Source organism: Tetrao urogallus (genome assembly GCF_951394365.1).
Source record: "Tetrao urogallus genome assembly, chromosome: 14".
Classification (NCBI taxonomy): domain Eukaryota; kingdom Metazoa; phylum Chordata; class Aves; order Galliformes; family Phasianidae; genus Tetrao; species Tetrao urogallus.
This window is the reverse complement of record NC_136827.1, coordinates 13566548-13593464: the sequence shown is the minus strand read 5'-3', so window position 1 is coordinate 13593464 and position 26917 is coordinate 13566548. Positions and strand designations below refer to the sequence as shown.

The window sequence follows — 26917 nt, the reverse complement described above, 5'->3', positions numbered from 1 at the left end:
GTTCATCCATCACGTTAGGCAGTCAAAAAAAAAAAAAAGAAAAACAAAAAAAAAAGAAAAACAAAAAGGCTAACAAAAAAACCCAAAAAAAGAATTTGTCTAAATCCCAAACAGGCATCTTTGGAATCAGTAGTGCAAAATGTTTGCGGATTTCTTTTCTTTGACCTACTGCAGTGATCTCTTTATCTTCAAGTCTTTCCTAAAATAGTGGATCTGTAAATTTAAAACATAAGAACAATGAATAATTAGTAATTATAAAGGGTGTTGTTTTTTTGTTTCCTTTTGTTTTTACATCACTGTCTTCAGATTCTCATTTACACCAAACCATGTTACATCTCTTATAAGAGACACAGACTGAAGGAGGATTCCATTAAACTCGGAGACCTCTACTGCAGGGCTACAAGCACTGCAGAAATGCACAAGTGGAGAACAATGTCCTTCAAATGGTGGATAATTTGAGATTAAGATTAGCTTTTATCAGGGCAGCTCCAGCTCTGTCAATTAGTCATAAATGGAAAAAACCTCCATCAGAGGTCACGCTTGCAATGCCAGCACTTTACAGGCTCTGCCTATCCACACAGCATTTGAAGGTACTTTAGAATTGAGCTGATAAAATGAGAGGTTACCTTAAGGATTTCCATCTGTCTTTTTCTGTCTGGTTTTCCGGACTTTCACTTTCATAAGAAGCCAGATATAAACCTGGAAAAGTTAAAAATATGTTGTTTCAACAGAAGCAGTAAATCCCTTTGTGTCTGCGTTCATGTATGTCCTATCCTGTAACAAAGTAAGGACAGCTTGTTATAAGTTTGTGGCTCACCACACTGCTGGCAACCAGCAGGACGCTGCTGCTTAGTTCACATTTCTATCTTTGGAAATCTGTTAGGTTAGCTTTGATGGAAGAGGAGCCCAGAGTTAATATATGCTGGCATGACCTGCTTATAATAATACCAAACAGTTAAATGATCTCCATAAAAAATGAGAGATTTGATATTGTGGCAAATAAACTTTTTACATTCAAGACTATTCCCATCATTTAACACAACTTAATCTTCCTCAATCTCTTCAAGGCCTGACGGGACATGGTATCTTAAATGAATACAGAACAGCCTCAAGATAAGAATGAGTTACGGAAACCAGAGACGGAACACAGTAGAAGAAAATAAACAGGTCTCTTTTTCTGCAAAACTTTGCCATGAGGGTGAATTCTATGGTACCAACATGCACCCAGGCTGTACAGCTTCCTGGTGGTGCACTGATGTCTCACTGTTTAAAAAAAAATAATAAAATTAAGTGAGCTATAACTTGCATGCATATGTATTTCGTCATTTGACTGTTTGGTGATGCTTAATTCTTTAATACTGGAACCATCTCAGTATTGAAGTCTGTGCTATAATTCAAGCCCATTTTAACATTAAACTGTTGGGCCACTGCTCCTACATGCTGTGATGGGCCTACAGATGTATAGCAGTATGTCACATACCAGTGCAGCATCTGTCTAATACATTCTCCTGTCTTTTACTCAGGGTGATTCTGCTCACCACTATCCCCATGGGCAGCAGGGGAGGCCTGCTCTGGCTTCTACAAAGGACATCTACCAAAAACAGTGCGAATGTGGCAGAGGATATGAGAAAGAAAATATGAAAACAATTAGTGGTTTGAGGTCACCCTTTGTTGGTTCACCAGCCTGAAATCTGCACTTTTAAACACCACTTGTGACTTGACTTTCACTTCATATCCCTTCAGAGCCTAAATACAGAACAAATGCCTCCATGCTGTCTCCTTTCAATACATATTACTTCAATCACATTCATTATTCCATTTTGGCAGCTGTTTCTCTTAGTATTTAGGTAGGATTTTTGAGGCAGCATTTAGTGTTCTGTAGTAGTCTTTGAAAAGCTGTCTGGTGTGATTAACTTGGATGAGTATAGAAAACTGTCTAAAGAATCAAGGAAAAAGAAACCCAACCCAGTACGGCCTATGGGAACATAGCTGTAGACAGTTTCTGTGCATGACAACACACCAAGAAGCAACCAACATGAAACAGTATGAAATGACACAGCCCGTTGTGCTGGGCAGCAGATTGAAAGAAGAAAAGAGAAGACACATAGAACTAAAAGTTAAATCAGAAAAACAATTTCAGAACAGCTTTTTTTATAGCTGCAGCTTAAGTTAGTCACTAGAAAATATTCTTCTTAAAAAATCGTTTCTGTAAATATTTTTCTGCTGCAGTGAAGGAGGTCAGCTGAATGACCATAGCCTGAAGCTGTGTTCACTGAATAGGTGACAGTGTTGGTTTGCAGAAGAGATGAGTCCTGGCTCCATCAATCACTGCATGAATTTGGCTAAGGGACAGCTGACATTCAGAGCAACCCACAACATGGTTCTATGGCCTCTTTTCTTGATTTCAAAAACAGGGCTACCACGACAGCTTCCTAGATAGCAGTGCCTTTTGGACAAGCTATGGAGTAGAGAAAAGTAATCAGACAGCAGCTTCATGAGGTAGAAGGCTTTATCTGCAAAAGCATGTTGGTAGTCTGGGGATAATAAACAAGCTGCATGACAGGAAGGCTAGGAAGGAAATGGAACTGGTCAGTGAGAGAGATCACCCGAGATGGGTCAAGATGTTAATTGGTAGTGATAAAGAGACATTTTTTCAGTGATTAGAGGTTGTACAGTCTTACCATCTTCAGTAAAAATGGGAGCAGTGTGCAGGTAGTGGATTATGTTAGCATCTTGTTCAAAGGGACATTCCACTTGCTTCCATGTTATAAATTCTCCTACTTGCTTAGCCAGTTCCAGGAATTTCTGTAAACATAAACCCATTCCATTCAGATACAGTTCCACTATCTCACTTAAACAACCACATCCAAGCAGCAGATCAGGATGTAGGGTTCCTGACCACAAGGACATTGGGAGAAAGGAGTCTCGGATCTTTTAGATTGGTAGATTTTCTCTGCTCGTTTGCTGGGGAAAGAAGGAAGAAAGGGTGTGCTCCACTCCTCCTTGCAAGTAGTCTCAGTTTGTATTTAAGTGAAAATGTATCCATGAACAAAGCTATGGGCATAAACTTTGAGGGACCAGAATTAGACACCTTACCTAAGGTGGAGGGACTCCAATTCCTCACAACTCTTTAGGCCTTCTAACAGTAAATACACATGGCAAAAAAGTTCTGATATAACTCGAGGGGATGCCAGGCTCTATCTTATGCATTGCTCACTATCTCACAATGGCCCCAGCAGGAGGACAAACGTAATGGAACTGACCAAAGAGATGCTGAAGAGCTGATTTACAAAGAATCTGAGAGCCAAAGAACTGTTTTCTCATTGACATGGGGCAGTTCTTTTGAAAGCACTCCATCTCTATCCCCATCAGAATGCAAGAACACAGCAACTGCAGCACACAGCACAAAGTAAGAATGTGAGTGCCTATGCACAGCCACCAGCAACAAACTGCACGAATGTAAACCACCCTCCCCAGCACAGAACTGCAACCACTCAGGATATGTAGCCACCCAGGGCCAGGCTGTGGGAGGGTATTCTGCTATCGTTGATAGAAATTCTTCTGTGTAAAATTTAGAGCAACAGATTATACAATCAAATCCTTACATCAACAGCATGGCAGACTGCACTGTAATTCTGCTTCTGTATTCTAATTTTTGTCTATTGACCACAACCAATTTATGTCTTACTTTGCCAAGTCTTTTTATTAAAAAAGTTATTACAAAACAGATACAATGAATTATAAAACATTTCACACTGATTTATCTACATGTGCACCTTTTCCCTTGTTTTCTGAAAGTCATCCTCCCCTCCAAGCCATAAATATAATCATGCATATTGCTGACATTGTATTTCCAGCAGCCAACCCGCGTGAAGCAAGTCAGAACGGTCTGTTTGCAATGTCTATACAAAACATATACATTATTTCTTTCAGAAAACATTCTGAGATTGGTTTAACCTTCAAGCAGTCACTTGAGATTGTCCCTTTTGGCATATTCAGCCTTTGTTGGGCTGCACTGAAATTGCAGGCACACGATCTTAGTGCTATCAGAATGAGATAAAAACATTTTTCAGATCTTACTTCAAAGTTGACGTGTCCATTTGGAAGGCGATTAGCACATCCTTCATTCAAAAAATAAATGTCTTTGATCAATAGGCTGAAGAAAGGGATCACAATCTGTGAAGAGAAATGGCATAACTATTATCTTTCCAGTTCAGTATTTTCTCTGCATGAAAGAAGAACTCAGTCAGGAGAGAAGAGAAAAGATAAGTATTTACTTTTCACTGTTTTGGGAACTTAAAAAGCAGCAGAGTGAGAAGCAAGCAAAAGGGCAGCAGGATAAACAGACATGCTCAGCCATCAGGAGAACACTGAAAGGAGCATGAACTGAAAGCAAGAGTCACTGAGCAGACAGCCATGACTATGAAAATACTGATAACTCAGTTTATTAACTTTCTGTATATCCACAGCATCACTGTCTGATGACAAGATCAGACAGCAAAGAACAAACAAACAAAAAAAGCTACACAACCCTTCCTTTCTCTGCTGGGTCTTTACAAGCAAAGCTGTTGCCTACACAAATTGAGCAACTTAAAGGCAGCTGAGAACCAAAGAACCACTGCTGTCTCTGAACAAGGAAAATGATCTCATGAAGTCAAAAGATACTCATGGAGAGCTGGAGCCAGGCCCTGATCCCCAGCTAGCAATTACTGCCAGGTTCTGTGTATTTTTTTGCAGGCAGATACAAGCTTGTTCTGCCCTGCTCTGCACTACTGAGGGCCGGGTCACATAAACTAAGAGCCTTGCTGGGAAGGAAGGTATATTAATGTGGGCTATGTGCCATGCTAATACAGCTACAAAGCCACCAGCCAGCTCGGAGCGTGGGCAGAGCTTGTTCTCATCTGCATCCAAAAGGAAGCAAAGACATTCCCTAGAATACAAATTCTCCACACATTTCCAAGGGATTTCTGTCTTTGGGTCAGTATTTATTTCCCTAATAAAAATATGCTGCACTGCATGCTTTGTTTTCCAAGTTTCTGTAGTAAAAGCAACAAAAGTGGATATAGTTACATTTCAGCGTTGGCTTCAATCCAGAGTCTTTGCTGGCATAAAGTCTGGGTTAGCGCCAGAAACTCAAATTTCACTCCCTTTTGATTCTCCCCAAACCATCCAACCCACCCACTTGCTGAAGGACAATTGCCTCCTGCAGAAAGAAGAAAGCTAATGAGCTCAGACATGTTCTTCCTCCAAAGCATCACACAGCAACGACACACAGCGCTGCCCTGCACATCCTCCCAGCGTTCCAAAGCCAATCAGAGCAATGCCATTAACACTGTGCAGGGTGTCCCAGCGGAACGACTTAATTTTGGATGTGGCAGAGGTCGGCTGACTGCATAGATAAAACCAGACGGTTCCTAACAAGCACACCAAGTTCTGCAGGAAATGTCCTCCCTCCTTCATCGCCTGTTCTCTCACCCTGCACTTGGGCAGGTTTCTTTCTGCCCTCCCAGCAGAGCACCTTGTGTCCCAGGGAGATGGATGAAGCCTGCATCTTCACATGTGCTTCTGTGGTGGGAAGAGGGGCAGAGGGGACTGGGATCTCAAACTGTTATAAGCACAAGTCAATCTGAAGCAAAATATTTTCTTCAATGAGAGAGCTTTGCTGCAAACGTTTTCTATTAAAAAAATGATCATGTTTCTTTAATTTTATTCAAAGTCAATAAAATAAATAATGAATAATATGGCTTACAGTAGGCAACAAAATTCCTTAATTCCTACAGCATGAATTACAAGATCTGCTGTCTCTGTAAGATGCCCAGCTTGACCAACTACCAAGTCAAATGCTTCAGCTTTTTCTTGAACATAATGTTATGTTCACAAGGTAAACAGAATATGTTTCTTTTCCTATGTAAAATAGATTCCTTTCAATTTAATAATCTCCCTGCTCTCCCTTAACCAGCTAGGGCTAGAGATATGTCAGAGATTGCAAACAACTGCAGGAAATTAAACAACAGAGCTGCTGACTTCAATATATATGATGGCTGCAGAAGAATTAAACTGCAGAAGGATCTCAGACTGATAGGTCCTTGCTGCATGGTGTGAAAGTTAAAAGGGTTTCTTCTGCTAAAGAACATCCAAAGCCATCGTCTCTTCTTGAGATGTGCTCTTCAGAACAACTCAGCACTCCCTTCGCAGCTGAGTCAGCCTGCGACCAGCTGCTGATCTCATTTCGCTGTAACTGCTGTGAGATTCCATTAGCTTCAGCAGATTTACATCAAATTCACAGGGATGTGAGATCAGCATTTGCTCTCGCTCCTCCAGTGAGAGAACATTTAATTCTGTATTATGCTGGTTCATGCAGTATGTACCTTAGCCACGCTGTGTAGAGATCACCCATTTATGACTATGTGCAATGTTAAAAAGAAACGCTCTTTCACAAAACAAAACAAGGGAACAGAATGGAGAAATAAGAAAATAAACAAGAAGTATGCAGGCACAAAACAGTAGGATGCTGCACTAACATCTCATGAATCTGATCAGAACGCAATGTATCTGCCACAGACAGTGGTGATTCAATTCTTGCTCAGCAGGATGGCAACAAATGAAATGAAAACATAACAGGACAGACTTTCATTCCAAATTTGCTGCAATGGGTTCAGACCACACTCTTTTGCATGACTTGCAGTAAATCATCTTTCTCTAATGTAAGTGGAGAACCACCTCATCACCTCTGAGTGCTGTGCCCTTTGCTCTGTATCTCAAATCACAGGCCATACAATAAAGGCTTGTCTGCACAGAGAAGCTGCCTGGCATGGCTGCAACAAAGCACAGCTCCACCTGGGCCTGCCAGGCTGATGCTCCATGCCAAAATAAAAGTCATTTTACTCTGGAATACCTTTTCCTCTGGTTTATCAATCTAAACAATGTGACCTTTCAAGAGGCACAGAGATGCTTGCCACAAAGTCATCCATTCTACGTGCTCTGCCTGCCCTGGCTTCCTGACAGCAAGTTCACAAAAGCCCTCTGATCCATTTCAAACCCCTTTCAGCTGCAGATTTACATTTCCATTGCATTTAGCAGTGAAACCTTGCACTGGTGCCCCATGGAAAAGGGGACAGCAGAGCTTCAGTCACATTTTCGGTAGAGATGCACACCACTGATTTGCGGGTACATGAGATGTGGTCACACCTACCTTCTCCCTATTGCTGTGTGCAGTGAGGGACCTGTGAGCAGCCCCCCGCAATGCCGTTCTGTAGTTATAGAAGTTACCGGTGGGGTCCATCTGGTGCTAGATATACAAAAGACAACAGATTGGTTAGAAAGCAGCCTGAGTCCTCTGAAGACAGCTTTGCCCTTAGTTGTACCAAAACTTGAACAGAGCCAAGCCTACATGTTCAAAAATACACATAGAAGCCCATGAACCACAAGCAAACAACACTGGCATCAGATTGAGAACTGTTGCTTGTATATCAGCCCATCCTCCCCAAGCCACTCGTCGCTTCCTTTTAGATTCTGAATATCTTTTTGCATGTAACATTCAAGTGCTCTGCTACCCCTCTGCACACCAGCAGCTTCACACTTTCTTCACCATCCTTTAGCAACTTCGGCCGGAATCCAAACCTCTGCCAGTGAAATGTGTCCACAAACATCTCATACCTGGATAACAATGTGGAAATTCACAAACATACAAAAATAAATAGATAAATAAATAATTCAAGCAGCATGTCTTTATTGATGTACTTACTTCAAGAATGAAAAATTTGGCTGTTTTTACTTTTGACCAAGTCTTCTTTAACCGAGAAACAGGACTCATGTTCATTCCAGCTATGAGGGAAAAAGAAGGAAAAAAAACAAAAAGCCATGGATGAGACTCAGACTTCCCCTTTTGCTTTTGCTACAGCCAGTGGAGACATCTGGTTAGGAGCTGTACTCACAAATGATTGCCATCAGTGAATTAAAGTTCCCTATGTTAAAGCACTCTCGGGCGACATCAATGAAGAATTCAATGACTTGTGCTCGCTGTTTCTTTTTTGCAGGCTGTAAATTAAAACAGGCATTTGTAATGAGCATGCACAGAACTGGAGGGCAGAGCAGGCTGAGTGACAGCCTGTGTTCTAAATCCACATTTTAACTGGACTGGAATCACCCCACCTTCCCAAAGATCTTCAGATGGCAATGCTTTCCAATCACAAGTTATGTAGGATATCCCACTACAATTCCTCCCTTCAAAGGAGAAAACATTCACTTCATTTTGATGGGGCCAACTGAACTAAACCCAAGTCTGCCAAGTTTAAAATCACAACAAACACAGCTCCAGTAATGGGCAGCAGGACAAAGAGCTATGCAATGGGAATTCACATGCACAGCAGAGCTTCAGGATGACAGATAACAAATACTGCTCCACTAGAATCTTTTCCAGCAGAAATCTCACAGGATAATTCAATTTTTCCTCTTTTTCTCCCTGCAGGGTTCATTATTCCACACTGTGCTCCTACTACATCAATAGAGCAGTGTACCTCCATGTGTTGCCAGCTCTGTTTTGTAATCTGTTTGTCATTTATCAGCTTGCTCGTGTGAATGCAGCATTACTAAAACTTACTGTCAGATGCTTAGCTAGGTCACAAGAAATAAATCCCCAGGTTTGCTTATTAGTGTACCATCTGAAACTGGTACTGCAAGTATGTGTAAAACGAGCTGCGTGCTTCCCACTTACCATGCAAATTTCTGTTGCTACGAGGTAGCAGAGCCTATTGAACCATTTCACATAGGCCTCAAGGTTACTGGTCTTCTGGTCACTGAAACAAGGCTGGGGAGGAAAAAAAACCACACAAAGACATGTAACTGCAGTTCAGTCAGCTGCCTGATTGCAAAATACCCATTACACGAAGGTAATCGTTTGGCCACATCTCTCTCACATACAGAGAAGACTGTGCCTTAGCACAAGAAAAAAGCAAAAGAAAAAATAGTTCTAGTTGCTTCTCTATGGGAAAAAAATATATATTTCCCTTTAGTCTCCTGAGTATTCAGGATAATAGGCTGTTGACTGCCCCAGATCTCTCTTGCTGGCTGCACTGGAACAGGCTGCTTACACACAAGGGAGACTTCACCAGTAAGAGTCACTGCAAAGAAACACATTTTTTACTTCTTACATGAAACTTCACATAAATTCCCTCTGCTGATACAGGTGCAGATACTTGGCTGAACTCTTTCAATTGCTTGATATCCAGACACTCTGACTTCAGCAGAGACACAGGGTAGTTCACACAGCCTGAAGACACTGGTGGGCATCATAAGAACTCGACTCCTTTCTCCAGCCCTAAACTCTGAGACCCTCCATCTAGGACACCCTGCTCCCTCACGGTTCACATGATTTATGTGAACATTCAGTAGCATCCACTAGAGGGTATCAGAGAATACCAAATTTTTGTACTGTTCTGATGATCATCTCCCAGAGCTGCCAGAAATACACTCTGCTAAGAAAAAAAACCGCAATGCATAAACACAGATCCACGGATGTCGATGAAATTACCCATATTATGTCAGTTAGGTGCCTAAAACCTGGGTCTTAATGTTACAGCAAGTTACCTTACATTAAGATTCTTCTAATTAAGGTAATTCAAAGGAAACATCCCTGCGATTCTGTATGCAAGCACATTTAGAAAAAGAAATCACAGTACGATGGTACTAGGCCACCAATCTGAAGCCTGATGTTCCTAGCCATTTTATGGAAGGACTATCTATACAATAAATAAAGAAATCATAGAATCATAGAATCACCAAGGTTGGAAAAGACCTAAAAGATCATCCACTCCAACCGTTCACCTATTCCCAATAGCTCCCACTGAACCATGTCCCTCAACACAACATCCAGCCTTTCCTTGAACACCCCCAGGCTCGGTGACTCCACCACCTCCCTTGGCAGTCCATTCCAGTGCCTGACCACCCTTTCTGAAAAGTAATACTTCCTCATGTCCAGCCTGAATCTCCCCTGCCGTAGCTTGAAGCCATTCCCTCTGGTCCTATCACTAACGACACGAGAGAAGAGGCCGACCCCCAGCTCACTACAACCTCCCTTCAGGAAGTTATAGAGAGCAATAAGGTCTCCCTGAGCCTCCTCTTCTCCAGGCTGAACATTCCCAGCTCCTTCAGCCTCTCCTCATATGGCCTGTGTTCCAGACCCCTCACCAGCTTTGTTGCCCTCCTTTGAACACATTCCAGGGCCTCAATATTTTTCTTGCAGTGAGGGGCCCAAAACTGGACACAGATAAATCAAAGCATCTCAAAAGTAAATGTTGGCAAGCAACACGTGAATGTCAAACTAAAAGAAATCCCAACACAGCCCCACTCCACTCATAGCTGTTACTTTTCTTGCACTCTGTGGTATTTTTTGCCCCCTGCTACCGCAGAAAAAGTACACAAAACCTTGGTTTTGTTCTGAACATGGTATTTCCATCACAGCACTGCTGTTCCATGCCACGGCATAAGAACCACATCTAATGCCATCTAACTTGGTTAAAACGTGCACATTTAATGTCGAAACAGATTGCCTTTTAAAGGTTAAGCTTTATAAATGGCAACAACATTTAGCACCTCCCCAGCATCTTCCATCAGCAGCTCTCAAAGTGCTTGATAAACATTCATAAATGAAACTTTTGGAAGCCTTCATGCAAGAATGATATTTAAAATGATCTCCACCTGGAGGCAATGTGAACCAGAGCCAAAGCCCAGTGGCGAACGTGGTGCTCACCATGGGCCAGGTAGGTACCTGTCACTCCACGTGAGGCGCGTGCTGCTGTGCACAATGCTCTGCCAGGTCCCACACAATCTCTCAGCTGTAACACACCAGGGCACGGAGGATCTTCCAAGTCATCGCTGGGACCTCTTCTCAACCCAGGAAGAAGATGCTGACAAGTTGCAGACTACCCCTGCTTTCACCAGCTTGCTGACCTGAAGCCCACTAATTCTTTAGTGTCGTATCTTGTGTGAAAACATTAAGGCCTTTTTTTCTGTACTCAATAGAGCCTATCTGAAGGAAGACACGCTCTGAACTTAGAAGTCAATGCAGTGATGCATCCTTGCTTTGATATTTGCTCTCCACCTCCCACTCAAATCCTTCCTATCCACCATAGCAGATGTTTCTTCATATTTCTCTTCATATCTTGGTATTCGTCTGTTCTGCCACTACATTTGAAATTCCAGACAAATTCTGTGCAGAGCTACAGCCACTGTGCCTGCTTCAGCTTATTACTGAACATTTCCCTCTTAGCATCCTTTTCCCTGTGTGGCTTTATGTAGTTTGATTTCATTCACTGCTGCCTCCCTCCTATCCTTCCAAAATTTACTCAGATTCAGAGCCTCCACTTGATCTCTTTCATTTTACTTCGTAACAGAGATGATGACTTCCTGAGACACTTCATTTTCAATCTCATCCCTCATGCTCACAGCGGGTTACTGAAATCTCAGCTCCGGCTGCCCTGATATTTCACGCTTCTGACACATCTTTGTCACACAGGGGTTCTTTCCTAAAGGATGTGATCAATGTTCACAACACCTGAGACACCTCTGCCCATTCCTCTCTCCCTGAAACAAACTGCAGAATCTCTGTAACTCCAATACAAGAAGGAGAAAGCTCACGACTGCACATTTGCTCTGTTCATACCTCCCTCCCTTCACCTTTAGAAGTTATTTTGGTGCTTTTTGGAAAACATTTTAGCAAGAAGTCTTCCTCTATCTAATGATGCAATTTTGCCATTGATAGACGATCTCAGTGGGAGCCCTTTTGTGGTTCTAAGAATTTTCCATCCTCTTTCTTTTCTCGTCAGCATATGAAATACCAAACTCTTGCTCTCCAGCTGGAATTCTCTTTCCTTACTGAAGCACTCATCGAAATGCTGCTTCAAACCCCACTGGAACTCATGGAAAGACTCCAACTGGCTTCCAAGAACTCTGGAGGAAACCCTGATCATGCACTTCGTTCCCTGCAGCGCTCCGGGTTAAAAGCTATTGTATGTAGAGAGGAGAGAATGTTGATTCATGACGCACTGACTCAGTACTGTGGTGTCTGGGCACACACTGTGGCCATTACACCACGGCCAGAGTCCTTATGCCTTTAACATTAGGAACAGACATTTCCAGGTTCCACGCAGCTACAAGTTGTGTGCCCTGGCCAAAACAGGTGAAGAGGAAGAGCCAAAGGCCAGAAATTCATTGTGTAGGCCAGTCTCTGGCTGGGACACATTCTCACCATGAAGGAATGGCAATGAACCCACCAGCTAGAGCTCCACCAACAGGTCCATCCTTGCTGTGAGAATACAGCCCTGCTAGCTGCCTTGCCCTGGTGATGTCCCAGGCTTGCTTTTATGGCTTACATCAGTTACTGTTGGAAATACTTCTTATGTGGACAGAGCATACCTTGGTGCCATCCAGAGGATCCTTGTGTACAAATGCCTGCACAAACTCCTCAGGTCCGATGTGACTTAACCTCTCCTATTAGAGACACAAAGACAGGAAGAAATGAGAAAGCACTCCACAATGCCTGTTGTTTCTCTTCATAAAACACTGCCATTATCTTTAAGTTCTGAATGGTGATGTTGAACTTGTAGACAGCCAACTAGAATAAGATGTTAACACTGATAAGAACAATTAGAGTTATTTCAGTAGAAAATAGAAAGTGTACATCTTGTAAGTGAGAAATCACAGCAAGAGCTCTCTTCAGTGCTCAGACAGAAAGGTGCTGATCCTCATCTGGGAGCTGCAAGACCTCAGTTGCATGCCTGGAGCTGCCACAGACCTACTGCTGCCCAGCATTTCTCAATGGCTGCGTTTCCCAGTTGTTCAAATGGCAGAAATACTGAGCTCTGGTAACCATAGCAATTCGTTGGCAGCTGCGCAGTGCTCTGACCCTGCCTCCCTACCAGCCAAGCTCAGGTGATGCCCTGGGGGGCTGGCTGTGTGCCACTGGGGAAGGCACGAGAGATGTGTGTGCTTAGATTACAGTCATTGCTCACTCTGGAGAGCATCCCAGGCATTAGCCAAAACAAGAGCGAATAAAGCACCCAGATCTCTCTTGATAAAGGACAGTCCACCTCCACCAGATCCTGAACAAATGTGGCAATTTCAGTCAGACCAGCAGCCACTGTTTGGGAAGAAGAGCGGTTTTATTCCTCTGCATCAGGACTAAAAGACCACAGTAAGCACTGTGGACTAAAAAAATACGCTGTCACTCATGATCCTGCCTCTATGGGAGCTCCCTTTGGTTCCCCAGAGGGCCCACGTTGCTGATACAAGCGGACATTGTTTTGTGGAAGGTTTATTCAGCACTGGCAATGACAGCCTTGAAGGAGCCAAGCAGCTGTCAGTGCTTCTGAAATGTACTGTCAGGGCAGGTGTGTTTGGGTGTTACAGCAGTGTGTGCTGACTGCTAACACAGCTTCACCGCCACCAGTGGGAACTCGGCTATTTCTCTGAGATTTGGTATCCATCATATTGATTAACCTAAAAGGTACCGAGAGAAATATGTGAAGTAAGATTTGGTGTTTTACAGCAGTCACAATTAATTATAATAGCTGCCATCCAGCCTATTCAGCCTATGTCTTAATGAACTACGCCCTCAGAGCTATGTTTTCAAATATGCTCCTTAACTCCCTTTGACTTCTACTTTTGCCCATTAGCACAATTCTATTGGAATAAGACAGAAGATCATTTACATTGTCTATAAAAGGAAGAATCTAGCAGCCGTGACTGAGCTAGAGACGGGCACAGCCCACAACAGAACAACAGCCCAGGAGTCAGCAGATGGGGGCTGGTTTCCTCGATATCCAAGGAAACCATTACTGTACAGTCTCCAAAATGCTTTGGAATGAAAACTAAGTCATTAAAATGATCCCCAGGTTACAAGATCTCAAAGGCAGTATTTTCAATGACACAGGAAATATGTTCCTTCTTATTTGCCGTGCCCTTTAACACACTTATTAGAAAAATATTTGCAGTAGGTTGTAGGTCACACAAAGTATTTCAGTAGAAATACTGTGGAATTCGTACAGCCTAGTCATAGGACACTCGAGTAGCATTAAAATCAGTGGTAGTTTTGTGTAAGTGAAAATGTTATGGCTGTTCTTGAGGTATTCCTCTTGTCTTCTCACCATGCCACTGGTGCCTGAAGAGCTCTTAAACAGAAATAACTGTTATTAAATACAGAAATACTTCTTGCTAACAATTAAGTATCTGACAGTTTCAGTGCAATGTATTTGGTGCACCAGATGCAGTAAGTGAAAGAGAAGGTAGGGAGCAATGATTAAAGTGGCATGAAAATCTTTGGGTGTATCAGTTTTAAAAGTGTAATCTGAATATAGGGAATCCTTGGAGAACACTTGTATTGTAGAAGAAAGGAAAAGCAAGAAAAAAACTCCGGGCAAAAGGACTTGTACTTCCTGGCTTAAACTACGTACAGCTAAGAGAGCCAAAGCTGCACGTTCTGAAAACTAACCAAGGTGAGAAGATGATCCAAAATTAGGGCGTTTCTGAGCTATCCCACTTCTTCACAAATAACAATAGGAGCTACTTTCAGAATCCCTACCTTTAACTCCACAATATTCTCTCCAAACCACAGTCCATTTTATGGTTAATTTTCCCAGCCTTCCTCTCTGGAATGAACACTGTCCACAGGAGGGCAGGCAGTAGAAAGCCGTTACAATATCAAAAGATCTGCAGATGGCAGCAATAACATTTTGTGTTCTGCAAACATCCATGGAGGACCTGAACCTGGCAGAAAGGTGTGCAACACAGCGCTCTGGCAAAGATTTTGGTACTGCAATTGGTGCATTTATCATCCAGAGACTGATGGAGAGTGGACTGCGGTCCAAGGAAGGAAACAGCGGGACTTTGTTTGGGGGTGGGAAGTTTTTCTGATATTTGCACACCCTTGTATGTCCACGCTCAAAGTAACAAGGGGAAGAAAGAAAAAGGCAGCTCAGATGCTTTACATATCTGTGGGAATGGATTTGAGTTAAAACTTCTTCCCGATTAACAAACGGGCTAACGATCACCTTCAGGTTTTATAGCTCAAAGCAAGTACCTTACAGAAGCCTTATTCACCTTCCTGGAACAAAGACTCATATTTAATGACAAAGCAAGCTCAAAAGGTAAAGTGACATGCCCCAAAATGCACAGGAACACTCTGGTAATTTCTCACTTCCCATGCATCTCTTAACCTTTCAGACCCTGCCTCATACTGCAGTGCTGATACAGCAGTGTGATGTGCTGCAGCAGCGCAGACGCTTTTTGGTTGTGTCTGGAATACTTAGCAGCTGATGGCTTAAAATAATATCTCTGACTGTGAAAGTTGGAAACCATGCCCACGTACCAGCTCCACATGTGTCAGCTGCTGAGCCAGAGTGTAAGGGTCACTGCAGACACTTAGGATTTCTCTCTGAATTGATGGAGGTTTACTTTTAAAGGCAACCAGCTTATCAGAGACAGCAGCATTGATCTTGACAATCCCTTCTTGCCCATGGCTGAGGGTGGCAAGCTTCTGATTCAGGGTCTGCAAAAGCTGATTCATCTTTTTCCAGTAGGCCTGGAGAGACAGGGAGAGAAAGAAACGTAAGCCACCCACAGAACTTGTTGAAGGTATGTTTTTGTGCTGCATTTTACCTTCTGCAAAGTATTCCTAAGCCAGCAACAGGTTATCATTTTATTTTCAACATGCCTATTTCAGAACAATCAGTTGGCTTAATTACAGTACTGTGCTCCAGACCACAGAAACAGACTGCAGTCTAGAGAAGAGGCAAGCAGGACTGGTGGGCTGGGCTGGCACTAATACTCGCTTATTGCTGCCAACACCCATGCTGCAGGGAGCAGAGGAGATGGAATGCTACAACATGAGTTACTGCAGCTTTCTGGAGCACAGCAGCATTTGGTACTCATCCTTTATGTCAGGGACACGTTGCCTGAGAGCTCTACCTGTTAACAGTTGCTAGTCAACTCTTATTTATTGAGAATATGAAGTGCTTTTAAAGCTTTTCTCTCCATCCTTCTTTGCTGAGAGCAGCTAAGCACACTGTTACTTTTTACCCAGTTGGAGTAGCTTTGAGTATTTAATATCCAAAATGTTAATTGCCAGTGAAAGATGCTCATAAGATATTCCAGGCACAGCCATACGCTCAGCAGGATGATCATTACTCGGTTGTGCAGGTTCCTCTCAGAGACGGAGCAGCTCTTTGCAGGAAAAGAGCAGAGCTGCTGGCCATGGAGGATGGGTAGATAAAAATGCTTTCAACTCCTCGTGACTGACAGATGCAGACAGACATCATAAAACTGAGAGTACTGGTGGATGGGCTCTGAAAACAAGGATTAATTGGAGAAGTCCTTGGGCTAAAACTTCACACCATACTGAGGTGTTCCTCGACAGCCAGGCTTTGTGGGCTCTCCCAGCCAAAGCAGCATCAGGAATGGGTACGACAGCTCAATTTCACAGAGCAGTCGCTTGGGAAAACAGCTTCCAGGCTGGCCTACTACCAGCTCCAATCCCAGCACAAAGATATCCGGCTGCTCACAAGTGGGATATCTCCTCACTCTCTATCTGGGCAGATTTCAGTAACATCACGTTGTCACTAACATCTGTTTGTAAGAGGCCAGTGTGAAACCAGAGCCAGCACAGAGCCCTCTTCTCTTACATCTGTACTGCACAGCAGATGTACACCCTGGTACTCTCCATGCAGTTCTTATCATCGCATCAGGGACCTGGCTGGAGTTTGACATCTCATGAAGGCCAACACACACCTGAGTCACAGCCCAGTGCACACTTGGGAATGGTTCAGAAACAGCTTGTGTCTTCTCCAGACTTTTCTAGGTGGTAGGCAGGTCTTCAGTTTTAGCTGCTGAGGTCAGTATTCTTGTATGCATAGCATACCTCCTGCATTCTGGAAGTAGTGAAGAATAACATGCTTCCATGAACCCTGTTTCCATCACACGTCTGAGGCTGGGAACCCTCAAAAAATTACAAGCGCTTCAGCATTTGCTGCAATGTTTTGCCATATTCGTACAGCTCTTCCAACAGAAGTTTTCACATCACTGAGGTACCTTTCAGTTCACCCAAAGACGACATTCTTTTGAGCCAGGCTGGAGCACGGGCCAGAGAAGCAGTATACAGTCAGGCTATCTTGCAAAACAGAGACAAAACAGAGTAAATGAAGCAATGACCCAGGAGGTAGGAGGGACTTGTCTTGGGAGAACATCCACACAGGTCTCAAAATCATGGAGCACGAGTGAAAAATCAAGTGAGGAACAAATCACTGAAAACAGGTTTTTAGAAAATAAAAACTGTTCTTTCAGTTCCTGATGTGTACTAGCTGCAAGGACAACACACTGCTGGTCTTCATGCAATTCCTCACCCAAGCAGATGATCAGACTTTTGATTTACAAAGGCCATCCTGAACCCAAACTGCTGAGTACCATCTAAATACTTCTCCGGTTTACATCCAGGTGTGTTTGCAAAAGTCAGCACAGCTTATCAAGTTCTATGATTAGAATGCTATTTTTAGTGGAAACTTAAATAAGGGAATATTTCAGCATTCTGTGAACACATTTTGTAAACGTGGAAATTACTTTTACTAAAGTAGAAGTTTTCTGTGACATATAAAGCATTTGGCTAAAGAACTTTCAGCAGAAAATCCAGTTCTCTTTCAGAAATGAGACTGGATAAGGAATCTTTGCCCACTGAATTCTTCACTGTTGGGTGAAAAGCTAAAAAGCAGAATAGTTTGAACAGCACTGATGTTTAGTGGATCTCTCAACAAACAGTCATCAAAAGATCTATTTTCATCTAGTTTCATAGGGAATATGGCACAAAAAGATAGATACAGACAGACAACAGTAACCAAAGGAGTGAGAAACACAAACAGATAGCAGAATGAAATGAGAGACAGATAATAAAAATAATTCATAGAATAAAGTTCTTGAGGAGACTCACCTAGAAACCTTACTGTAGGTTGGAGGAGAGAAAAATTAAGCCTGCTGGTTGTCGCTTTAAAAGCATTTCCTGCTTTCTTTAAATTATGTTCACTAATTGAAAACAATATTGTTCACTACCTTCAGTGTGCTGATAATTACCTTGCCACAAAGTGACCCCCCATTGTACAGGAGCTGCATGCTGGACTCTTATCCTCTATTTCACTGCGTTGCCACATTAACAGTCAAAAGAAGCATACTTCTGTTTAATATGAAAAGCAAATGTTTCATTCTTAACTGGGAAAGTTTCTCTGAAGATGGCAGGCATCAGCAGGTGGCTTAGGAGCTCAAATTTTAATTAAAATTTTTAACTCTAAATGCAAATCACAGCACTTACCAAGAAATGCTTCTCAGCATGGACACCTTTATAAGCACATCACAGAGCCTTTGGAAAGTGGACTCTACAAAGGACAGAAGCATACACTGCAGGGGAAAATCCTGCATTAACCTACATGGACTAGATGACCTCACAAATCTTTCAAGCTTTAATTTCTGTGGTCCACAATGGGAACAACTTTTTTTGCAAACATCTGATGGGCACGAGCACTCTTTCGTGCTGCTCCTTAAAAAAAGAAAAGAAATTTATATCTGCAGGATATGAGCTGTTCCTTAAATTAATTATTGATTTTGCTCAGGCATAATCACTTGTAATTATGGGTCTAGTAGTATTTGTAAAACAATGATCTGAAGCTAGTCCAGTCAGAGGTCCACCAAAGCACCCACGAACATCAGCGTGTGGCTACGCACCTTCCAGAGCAAAGGTGTGCAGCGTTGGTCCAAGTTAGGCAAATAAAAGCCTGCTTTGTACGCAGAAGGCTGATCTTACCCTGGAAAAGAAGGCTCTTTTCCAGAGCAGCAACTTAACATGAAGCAGTTGCCTTTAAAAGGGTTTTCTCTGTTCCCATAAAGCCCCTGCTGACTGCCCTATGGGCTGCTTCCCTCTTTTCAGCATCCAGAACTTGGGCAGGTCTGTACAGGTTTCTCTCACTTCAGATGCTGATGCCCTTTTTTGTGGTGGCTGGCTGAAACAAGTTCATTGCCAGGGAGAGTTTCAACTGCTCTCATCAATGAAGCCGAGGTCACCATGGCCTCTTCTGGCAGCCTTTTTTGTTTCCTCCACCTCCAGTGAAGCACCACACAACTTCCCCTTCCCATCCTCCATCCCTGCAGCCAGTCAGCAGAGCCGTGCCAGCCTCCAGCCACCCAGAGCCTCCAGCCCAGCCCAAAAGCAGCTGTTTCCATTGCTCTCATGTTTCATGTGGGTAGGAGGCTTCAACTTCCTTTTCATTACACTGCAACTCTGCTAATTCCTTTTTTTGACTCTACGGGTGCTGTGCTTTTTGTCATACTGAAGTGCATACATCTGTGTCCTGAAACCAGGCCTTGGGGCAGCCCATGGAACTGAGTTCCCATGGTTAACCCAGACGTAATTAGAGCTCTATATGCTATTTGCTCTTATCCTTGTTATTTTCACAGACTTTGTGGTACTTTTAATGTTTCTGAATTAACCTATGGGTTTCACCCACCTGAGTTTACAAGCAGGTCTCCCAGATGTTCTGTTCCCCATGTCCTGCTCTGCCACACACACAGCTCGTTCATTTGAATAACAGGACCTACCATCTAAACTGAGTTTCTGCCCAGAGGGCCACACACTGCTGTCTTCTGCCACTTCTATGCTCCCAGACAAGTTACATATCCATAAATATGCTTTTTTTTTTTTAAAGGTAAGAACGCTCCCTCGCTATCTCACAATGTCAGCAAAACAGACTGGATTCAACAGAAGCTGTCTTGGCCCATAGATCACATGGACTTTGATGGGGATCCCAGTGGCACCAGTCTGCCATTCTGTGTCTACCTGCCTTCTGTCTGGGTGCCAGCTTTACAGCATCAACCAGCTCAAGCACAGCGTCTGTGAACTCTCTCACAAAAGGCAGGAATGTGTAAACCAAACCCGTTTGATTCACTAATGAAAAAGATGGCAAAATGCAAAGATTGTTTTACAAGTTACCAGACTGAAGACACGAAAGGTAACAAAAAGGACAAAAACACCCCGTGGTGATTCCACTTTTACAACCACTCATTTTCTTAGAGATAGAAAGCCTTTGTCAGGTTCCTTCAAGCCAATAATAGTATTTTTTTAGCCCCACAACATCACTTGATGACTGCCTGCTTCTTCCTCTCTCACACACTACCTCAAACACCCTGAAGTGCTCCCTAAGCCATTGCTTGTGCAGGGTGGTTGCTCTCGAGTCATGATACTTCATTCTTCTTATAGACTGTAACTTGGGAGACCACACCACTCTTGCTGTTTGAACTCTAACCACACTTTCGGTGCATGCTATGTCTCAGATCTTCTATCATTGCGATGGGAATAGTTTTCTTTTAGAAACAAAGGTGCAGAAGATGGGTTCTGCTGATCACTGTGATGTATCCCCATGTCACTGCCACAAGAGAGACATGGTTTTCAGCAAAGCTACTAGAGGTTTTAACCATTAGGGGAGAACAAAACGGATTTTCCAGAGAAAGTGGAAAACATCAGGAGGAAAAGGAAGAACCAAGTGGGAAACTGCAGTTAACACTTTCACACAATGCCCCACGTCAGACATCCTCACCTCATCACACGGGGCTATCCTGTGAATCATGTCTTTCAGATGGCCGATCATCCGCTCTTCCTGAAAGTCATACGGGAAAGTTTCTGTCCACTCCGTCAGCAACTGCAAGATTTTGGGTCCAAATTTTCTGATCCGTGCCTGAAATGAAACCAGAATAAAGCACAGGGATTGAAACGTGTTTCCTCACTGAAGTTCCAGCATTTTTCTGAATGTGGGGCCAGATTTTCAAAGAAGGCACTTACAGTTGCACCTACAAAATCTGCACACATGCAAACAAATAGTGTAGTGCACAAATGACACATTTTGGCATGCAAAAATACCAGCACGTAGATGCATACACAGCTATCTGTTTTACATGCAGATTGAAGTATTCTGCACATGCAATTGGTCTGTTTGTGCCTGGCTGGACATTTTGTTGGTGCAACCTTTGTACCTTTTTTAAAAACAACAGGCTCTTCTGATGATTTGAACCCTGTGTTCTTCCTTGATCACAACCCTCCTGTGCTTTCATCCACTTGTAAAAAAAAAAAAACAAAACCAAAAACCTGACCGTAGTTTATTTCTTGACCAACAAAGTGGTGAATCTTGTTTCTTTTCTGTCTGGATGAAAAAAAAAACACCTCAGTGACCAGTGGCAGACAAAACATGAGGAAGAACTGATGGACACACCAGCATTTCATCAGCTTTACCTGAAGTGGTGATAACACTGCTCTTCTCCAACACGAGCTTAAGGTCGTGATAAGACAAGGACACTCACTCACATAACACACAGCTGGTGCCCACTTTGCTTTTGGCGTGTTTTATCTGAGGATGCAGCAGCAAGAATAGTTAGGATGATACAGGGCAAGGAGGGAAATGTGGGGCACAGCACAACTGGTGCCTTAATATTATCTCAACAGACAGCCAGTGCAGCTGCTTCCAAAGCTTTCATCCTCTGTTATCCAAGAAGAAGGGAAAAGGAAACTGCATTAAACAAGAAACTGCACTTTTATTTACAGAAAACACAGAGCAAAACAAACAGCCTTCTTCTGCATCCTACGTACTGTAGCTAAAGTATACCCTGTAATCAGTGAAAATTATACTCTTGAGTCTCTGCTTTTCAACCAAGGTGGTTGAAATGCGTATTTCAGCTTTCCACCAACAACAGGTTTCAATGAACCACATCTCTAAATATAACTGCTGTCAGCTAGCATTAAGCTCACTCTCAAAGACCAGCAGGTGGCTGCTAAAGGGAAAGCTTTATTGGAAACTGCAAAGATCTGGGGAGACATTTGCTCCAGCTGTACAAACTGCTATTCTGAACTGAAGGAGAGGACGTTGTGCAAGTCACAGGACATGGCTCAGGGGATGGGAGGTCACTGGTGTGCAAAGTTTCGAGGTCAGGCCCACTCCCAGTGACATAAAATCAGCTGTGTCTCATCACCTGCACATTACTGCAGGGATTCCAAAATGCAGATTCACTTCAGGCAGACTGGGAGTTCTTCGTAATACTTCTAATTTCTTGAAATGAGCAGCAAAACTCTGGAATACTCACATTTTCATTCTCCTAAATTTGTATCTGAGAGTGTCATCACAGAACAGAATCAATCACGCCTCAAAAAAAATTGTCTTGGATGCTGCACCTCACTCAGATAGCTCTAACTCGCACTGTATGTGCAGCCTACATGCTAGACTTCCATGTTGTCTGGCTGGTTGTACCATGTAGCGAAGGCAGAGATCCTGTTACTCATGCCAACAGTTCCCTGGGTGAAACAAGCACACAGATATCGGTAAAGGGGCATTTTGATGTCATTGTGTTTCAGTGCTGGGAAGGCTGATCCTGAAAATCATTCCAGAATTCTAGGTTCTTTTTTGGAAAATTGCAACCAATGCACATTCTTCTCCCTTCCACTGCACTCAAGATGCAGCTCCTGCTCCAGGTATTGTACTGGAGAGGTCTCCATCAATGCACTGAGGAGAGCTCAGATGGAATCTGCTGCTGAATGAGATCCAGTGGCATCCATGTGCACCGCAGCGCCTGCAGGACTGCCAGAGGATACACGTCTGCTGTCGTACACAGTACCAGTCTGCACAGTCACTTGGGCAAAACAGGAGGACTGTGACACACTAATAGCTTGGATTTGCTCATTCTGTTAGCTCGTCATAGCCTCACCACTGCTTCAACTCGTTCCTGGTTTGCCAGACAGCGCCGCTCTGCAGCACGGCTGTGCAGACAATCTGTCAGTGCTGGCAGTGAGGGATTAGTGGGAAGCTGCATGCTGTTATGTGGCGTTCACAGTGACAGGTAAGGCCAAGGGGAACTGCTACGTTCTGTACCAGAAGTAAGAAAGAGAAAGGGCAGATGCATTAAGTAAAATGGGGGAGACAGCAGTGTGCTGACATCTGCAATTGACAGCGTGTGAGGTTTACATCCTACCTCCTTGCAACCTGCAGGCTTCATCAAAGCCTTAAAGAAGTTAAGAAGGAAAGTCACCTGGGAAGACTGAAATGGGGAAAAGGGAAATCAGAAGAAGATCTGAAGTGACTGGTGCCTGGAGCGCTGCTCTTGGACATGGATACTAAGATGCCTCAATGTCAAGATCTCAGCAACAACCATCATTATAAGAAAGTCTCACTCGATTCAAAAGAAGGCAAAGCCACACACCGGATCACCAGACTCTGCCTGTTGAAAATGATGAACTAACCTTGTCCAGCACAGGGTCGTCCAGCCGCTGCTGCTCAATGCACTTGTGACAAACTCGGGACAAAAGCTCGTGGGGTTCAATGAAGAGTCTGGAACTCAGCAGGAATGTAAAGATATAGGCTTTCTGTGGGAGAGAAACAAGAAGACCTACTATAAACCATACATTCTGTGGTTTTATTTCCACTGGAACAGATAGGACAGAGCTGAGTGTCCAAAAAGCAGGAGGATTCCTGGCCCTTAAAATGGAACTGGTTACAACGAGTGCAGGAAGCAGCAGCATCTCCTACCTCCATGGCAAAGATGGCCAGGTACTGGAGACAGCACCACCAGGAATGCACAGAGAGCAGTGAATACTCAGTGTGTAGACTCAGGCATCCCTTTGCTGTACTGGGCTGTGAGCTCAGAAACCCTGGGGTCAGTCACATCTCATTTCTGCCCTGGAGTCTCACCCTGCCTCCATAAGGGAACACTGAATTTATTCAGCTGCTACTCCACATTTCTACCAGTCTAACTATGCCATATGCAGCCTTCCATCTGAAAGCTGAGGGGAGCAGGCCTGTTGGATAAATCCTTGGACTATTTAAAGTATTCCTGCAGTGAAATTAAAATACATGCATGAATCTTCAGAAATCTGCTTCCCATCCCCTCCTGGTGCCTGGATTATCTTCTTTCCCCCAGACCCAGCCATGCTCCTGAGCAGCGGGTGTAATATTTCATATCACACACTGCTTAATGAAAATCTCACAGCCTAATCTGCCCATTACCTATTTTATTGCCTTTCTGTTCTCTTATAATTAACATGCTTCTTTATTACTTATTTTTAGCTGATCAGAAATTGAGCTGTGGGTAATTTAAAACATGCTGTCTGCTCTGCATTGATAACTTTAGTAGACCTCTAAACTGCCTAGAAGTCAATGCTACTCTGCTGCTTTGAGATACAAGCCTTTCCATGGAGACATATTAGCACTTGAAAGTCTTCCAGTGAAACTCTGTTCTATTCCACTGAGTACGTGCAGAATCTGGTGAAGTCAATGGCTTTCAGGACCATAAACCTGCTTCCACTGCAGATCCTCACATTAGTGGTGAAGAAACACTGAGTGTTCACTGACTGAATGAGGATCAGGATCTGCGTCCTGTTGTCCAGCGACTGCAAAGTCCCTGTGAGCATGAGCATAACCCTTCGTTTGTTATGAGGCCATCAGAAGCAGCGTTTCTGTTGTCACTAAGGAAATGCTTTGTATCTGCAGTGACACCTGGACAACTTGAACAGCTACTGAAATTCAACTGAATGCCCATTCAGACTTGATTTTTTTTTTGCTTCATCTAACCCTCCCTGGGATGCACTTTTGAAGTTCTCTTGGCAAATCGCTATTTCATCGTCACCATGGATTTTTTTTCTCCACTTTGTTTTCTTATTTAAAGGTAGCATCAAACTCTGGGATCTACTTTTTCAAGGAAACAAACCCAGAATGGTGAAACAGCATTCAAAGCAGTGCATTAATTCACCCAGCTTTTAAATTACACCTCTTAATTCAAAATCAAACACATCGGCACTTTTGCATAAAGCACTATCTCAATTCATCAAAATTAAACTGTTTATTATACTGTGAATTGCTTACCTCAGGGTAGTAATCAGTGGTAGGTATGAGATGCTGGATTAGAGCATCCAGAGATGCTGAGGTAAGGTTTCCATCCTGGAAGATAAGCCCTCCTTGTTCATCTTCTTTAGAAGTATGTAGATGAGGGCTGAAGCTACATGGGGTAAACATACTGGTAGAACTCAGCGTTTGGGGCATACCTTCCTGCAACACAGAAAAGCTCACGTCAGGCAAAGATCCATCAGATTCATAGCCACATCTGTAGTCTGGTTGTTTGGAAAATCAGAAGCCACTAATGAGAGTTTCCTGTTCGCAAAGTTAACGTTATCCCTTCATTGCATCTTCTTCTAGAGTTGTCATTAGTGGATTACACCTGTGGTGGGAAATACAGAGGAAAATGGGCCATTTTGGTTTGTATCTTTGATGATGATGGTGGCTGCTCTGGGCTCCCACTCCAGTCAAGGGCTCTATGCCAACTCCTCTTTCTGCCACCAGCCCCACACAAGAGAGATGGGGCACTTGAGACTTGGACTTGGGAGGTTCTCAAGGAGAGCAGAGCTGAACTGCTGCTTCTATCCTCCGCCCTTCTGAGAATGAGGCAGGGAGGATTTAGGGTGAGAGAGGGAGAGAAGAGGGGTGCCAGCCCAGGAGAGCCATCAGAGTGGGCGAGGGGCAGCAGCAGGAGCAGATGTCAAATGGAGGAGGATGGAAAAATGGGAAGAGTTGGAGGGCGCAGAGAATGCGCGATCTGATCAGGAGTTTAAAGAGCAAAGGAAAGAGAAATGAGGAAAAGGGAGAAGGCAGACACCTACACTGTTTTTGGAGCCTGAATTTAGTCAGCCCTAGATCTACACTTAGGTACTAAATATACTTCAGAAAGATCCTGAGCATTCACCGACTTCACAAGAGCTGCAGAGTCCTCAGTACCTTTGGAAAGGAGGCTGGGCAAGCTCTGAGCATGCAGCCCACTTCAAGCTTGCTATATTTCAGTTCCTCAGCTTGTATTCTAGGCTGTATCTCAGTTCTGTGGCTTACAATCAGCTTCAGGTGTTTCCTCCGTTGAGCAAAGCTGGGTTTTGGTTTGCTTTTTTTTTTTTTTGAGATGGTGAAGCAGGACAGATCTTACCCTGAGGGTTTGAAAGCATCTCCAGCTGTCTCCAAAATGCCCCCTAAGAAACAGCTCTGCTCTCAACTAGAGGCTGGGTATGGGACAGGATAGGGACTGGGAAAAGGACAGTGCACATGCACTCCCAGGTCAGCAAATGCATCATCCCAAACAAGGGTCTTTAACACACACGGCCTCTGAAGCCTGACAATTTGCTTGAGCCTTGAGGAGAAGGGGCTGCAAGCCAGGCAGGGTGAGAAACTCTGGGAGATACTGGGAGCTTCACAGTGCTGTGGGAAGCTGGGCTGTATGGGCAAAACTCATGACTTCATCCTCCCAAGGAGCATCTTCTGCAGGCTGGGAGCACGGGCTGCCTCCAGGCTTTGCAACTGTGCAAACAGAAGCCAAAAGAGTCAAACCCAACCAATTCCTGCCTCGACTGAAAGGCAAAATAGATCTCAGGGATTTTGGTTGAAAGATCAGAATATCTAAATGGCGTCCCAGCTAGAACGGAAGTCAAAGTGTTTAGTTTTAATAAACATGCAGATGTGCCAGTAAATAAGGCTTTGAGAATAAGCAATTGCTGCTTTTTGTACACATCTCAGACTTTGTGTAGTAAATGGCAAAGACTGCCAAATCCCATTTGTTACTTCTAACATGCGCTACGTACATCTTGTTTCTATGGCAATAATCCCAACAAAGATTACGAGTCCATATAGATCAAGAAATAAATCTCACAGACATATTGCTGTCTAGATGAGGGAAAGCAAAAGTTAGAACAGCTGTGAACTTACAGGACACATGCAGGCTTTGGTGTAAAACAGAACTCAGTGATTTATTCTGTGCAATCCCTCACTGTCAGCACCATTTTGTATTATCAAATCAAAACGTGTCTAAACAGGATATTGCCTGA

At 43.4% G+C, this 26917-nt stretch overlaps 1 protein-coding gene across 1 annotated transcript; it reads right to left on the bottom strand.

Annotated features, from left to right (window-relative positions):
* Positions 1–188: 188 nt before the first annotated feature.
* Positions 189–25097, bottom strand: RASGEF1C (RasGEF domain family member 1C; the record flags this gene model as incomplete). Its single annotated transcript, XM_079542517.1, has 13 exons — positions 189–213; positions 627–699; positions 2682–2805; positions 4081–4176; positions 7193–7288; positions 7745–7824; positions 7935–8037; positions 8714–8806; positions 12412–12486; positions 15362–15574; positions 20619–20756; positions 23303–23425; positions 24921–25097. 13 exons carry the CDS (start codon positions 25095–25097, stop codon positions 189–191), a joined length of 1416 nt encoding a protein of 471 aa, XP_079398643.1.
* Positions 25098–26917: the final 1820 nt, after the last annotated feature.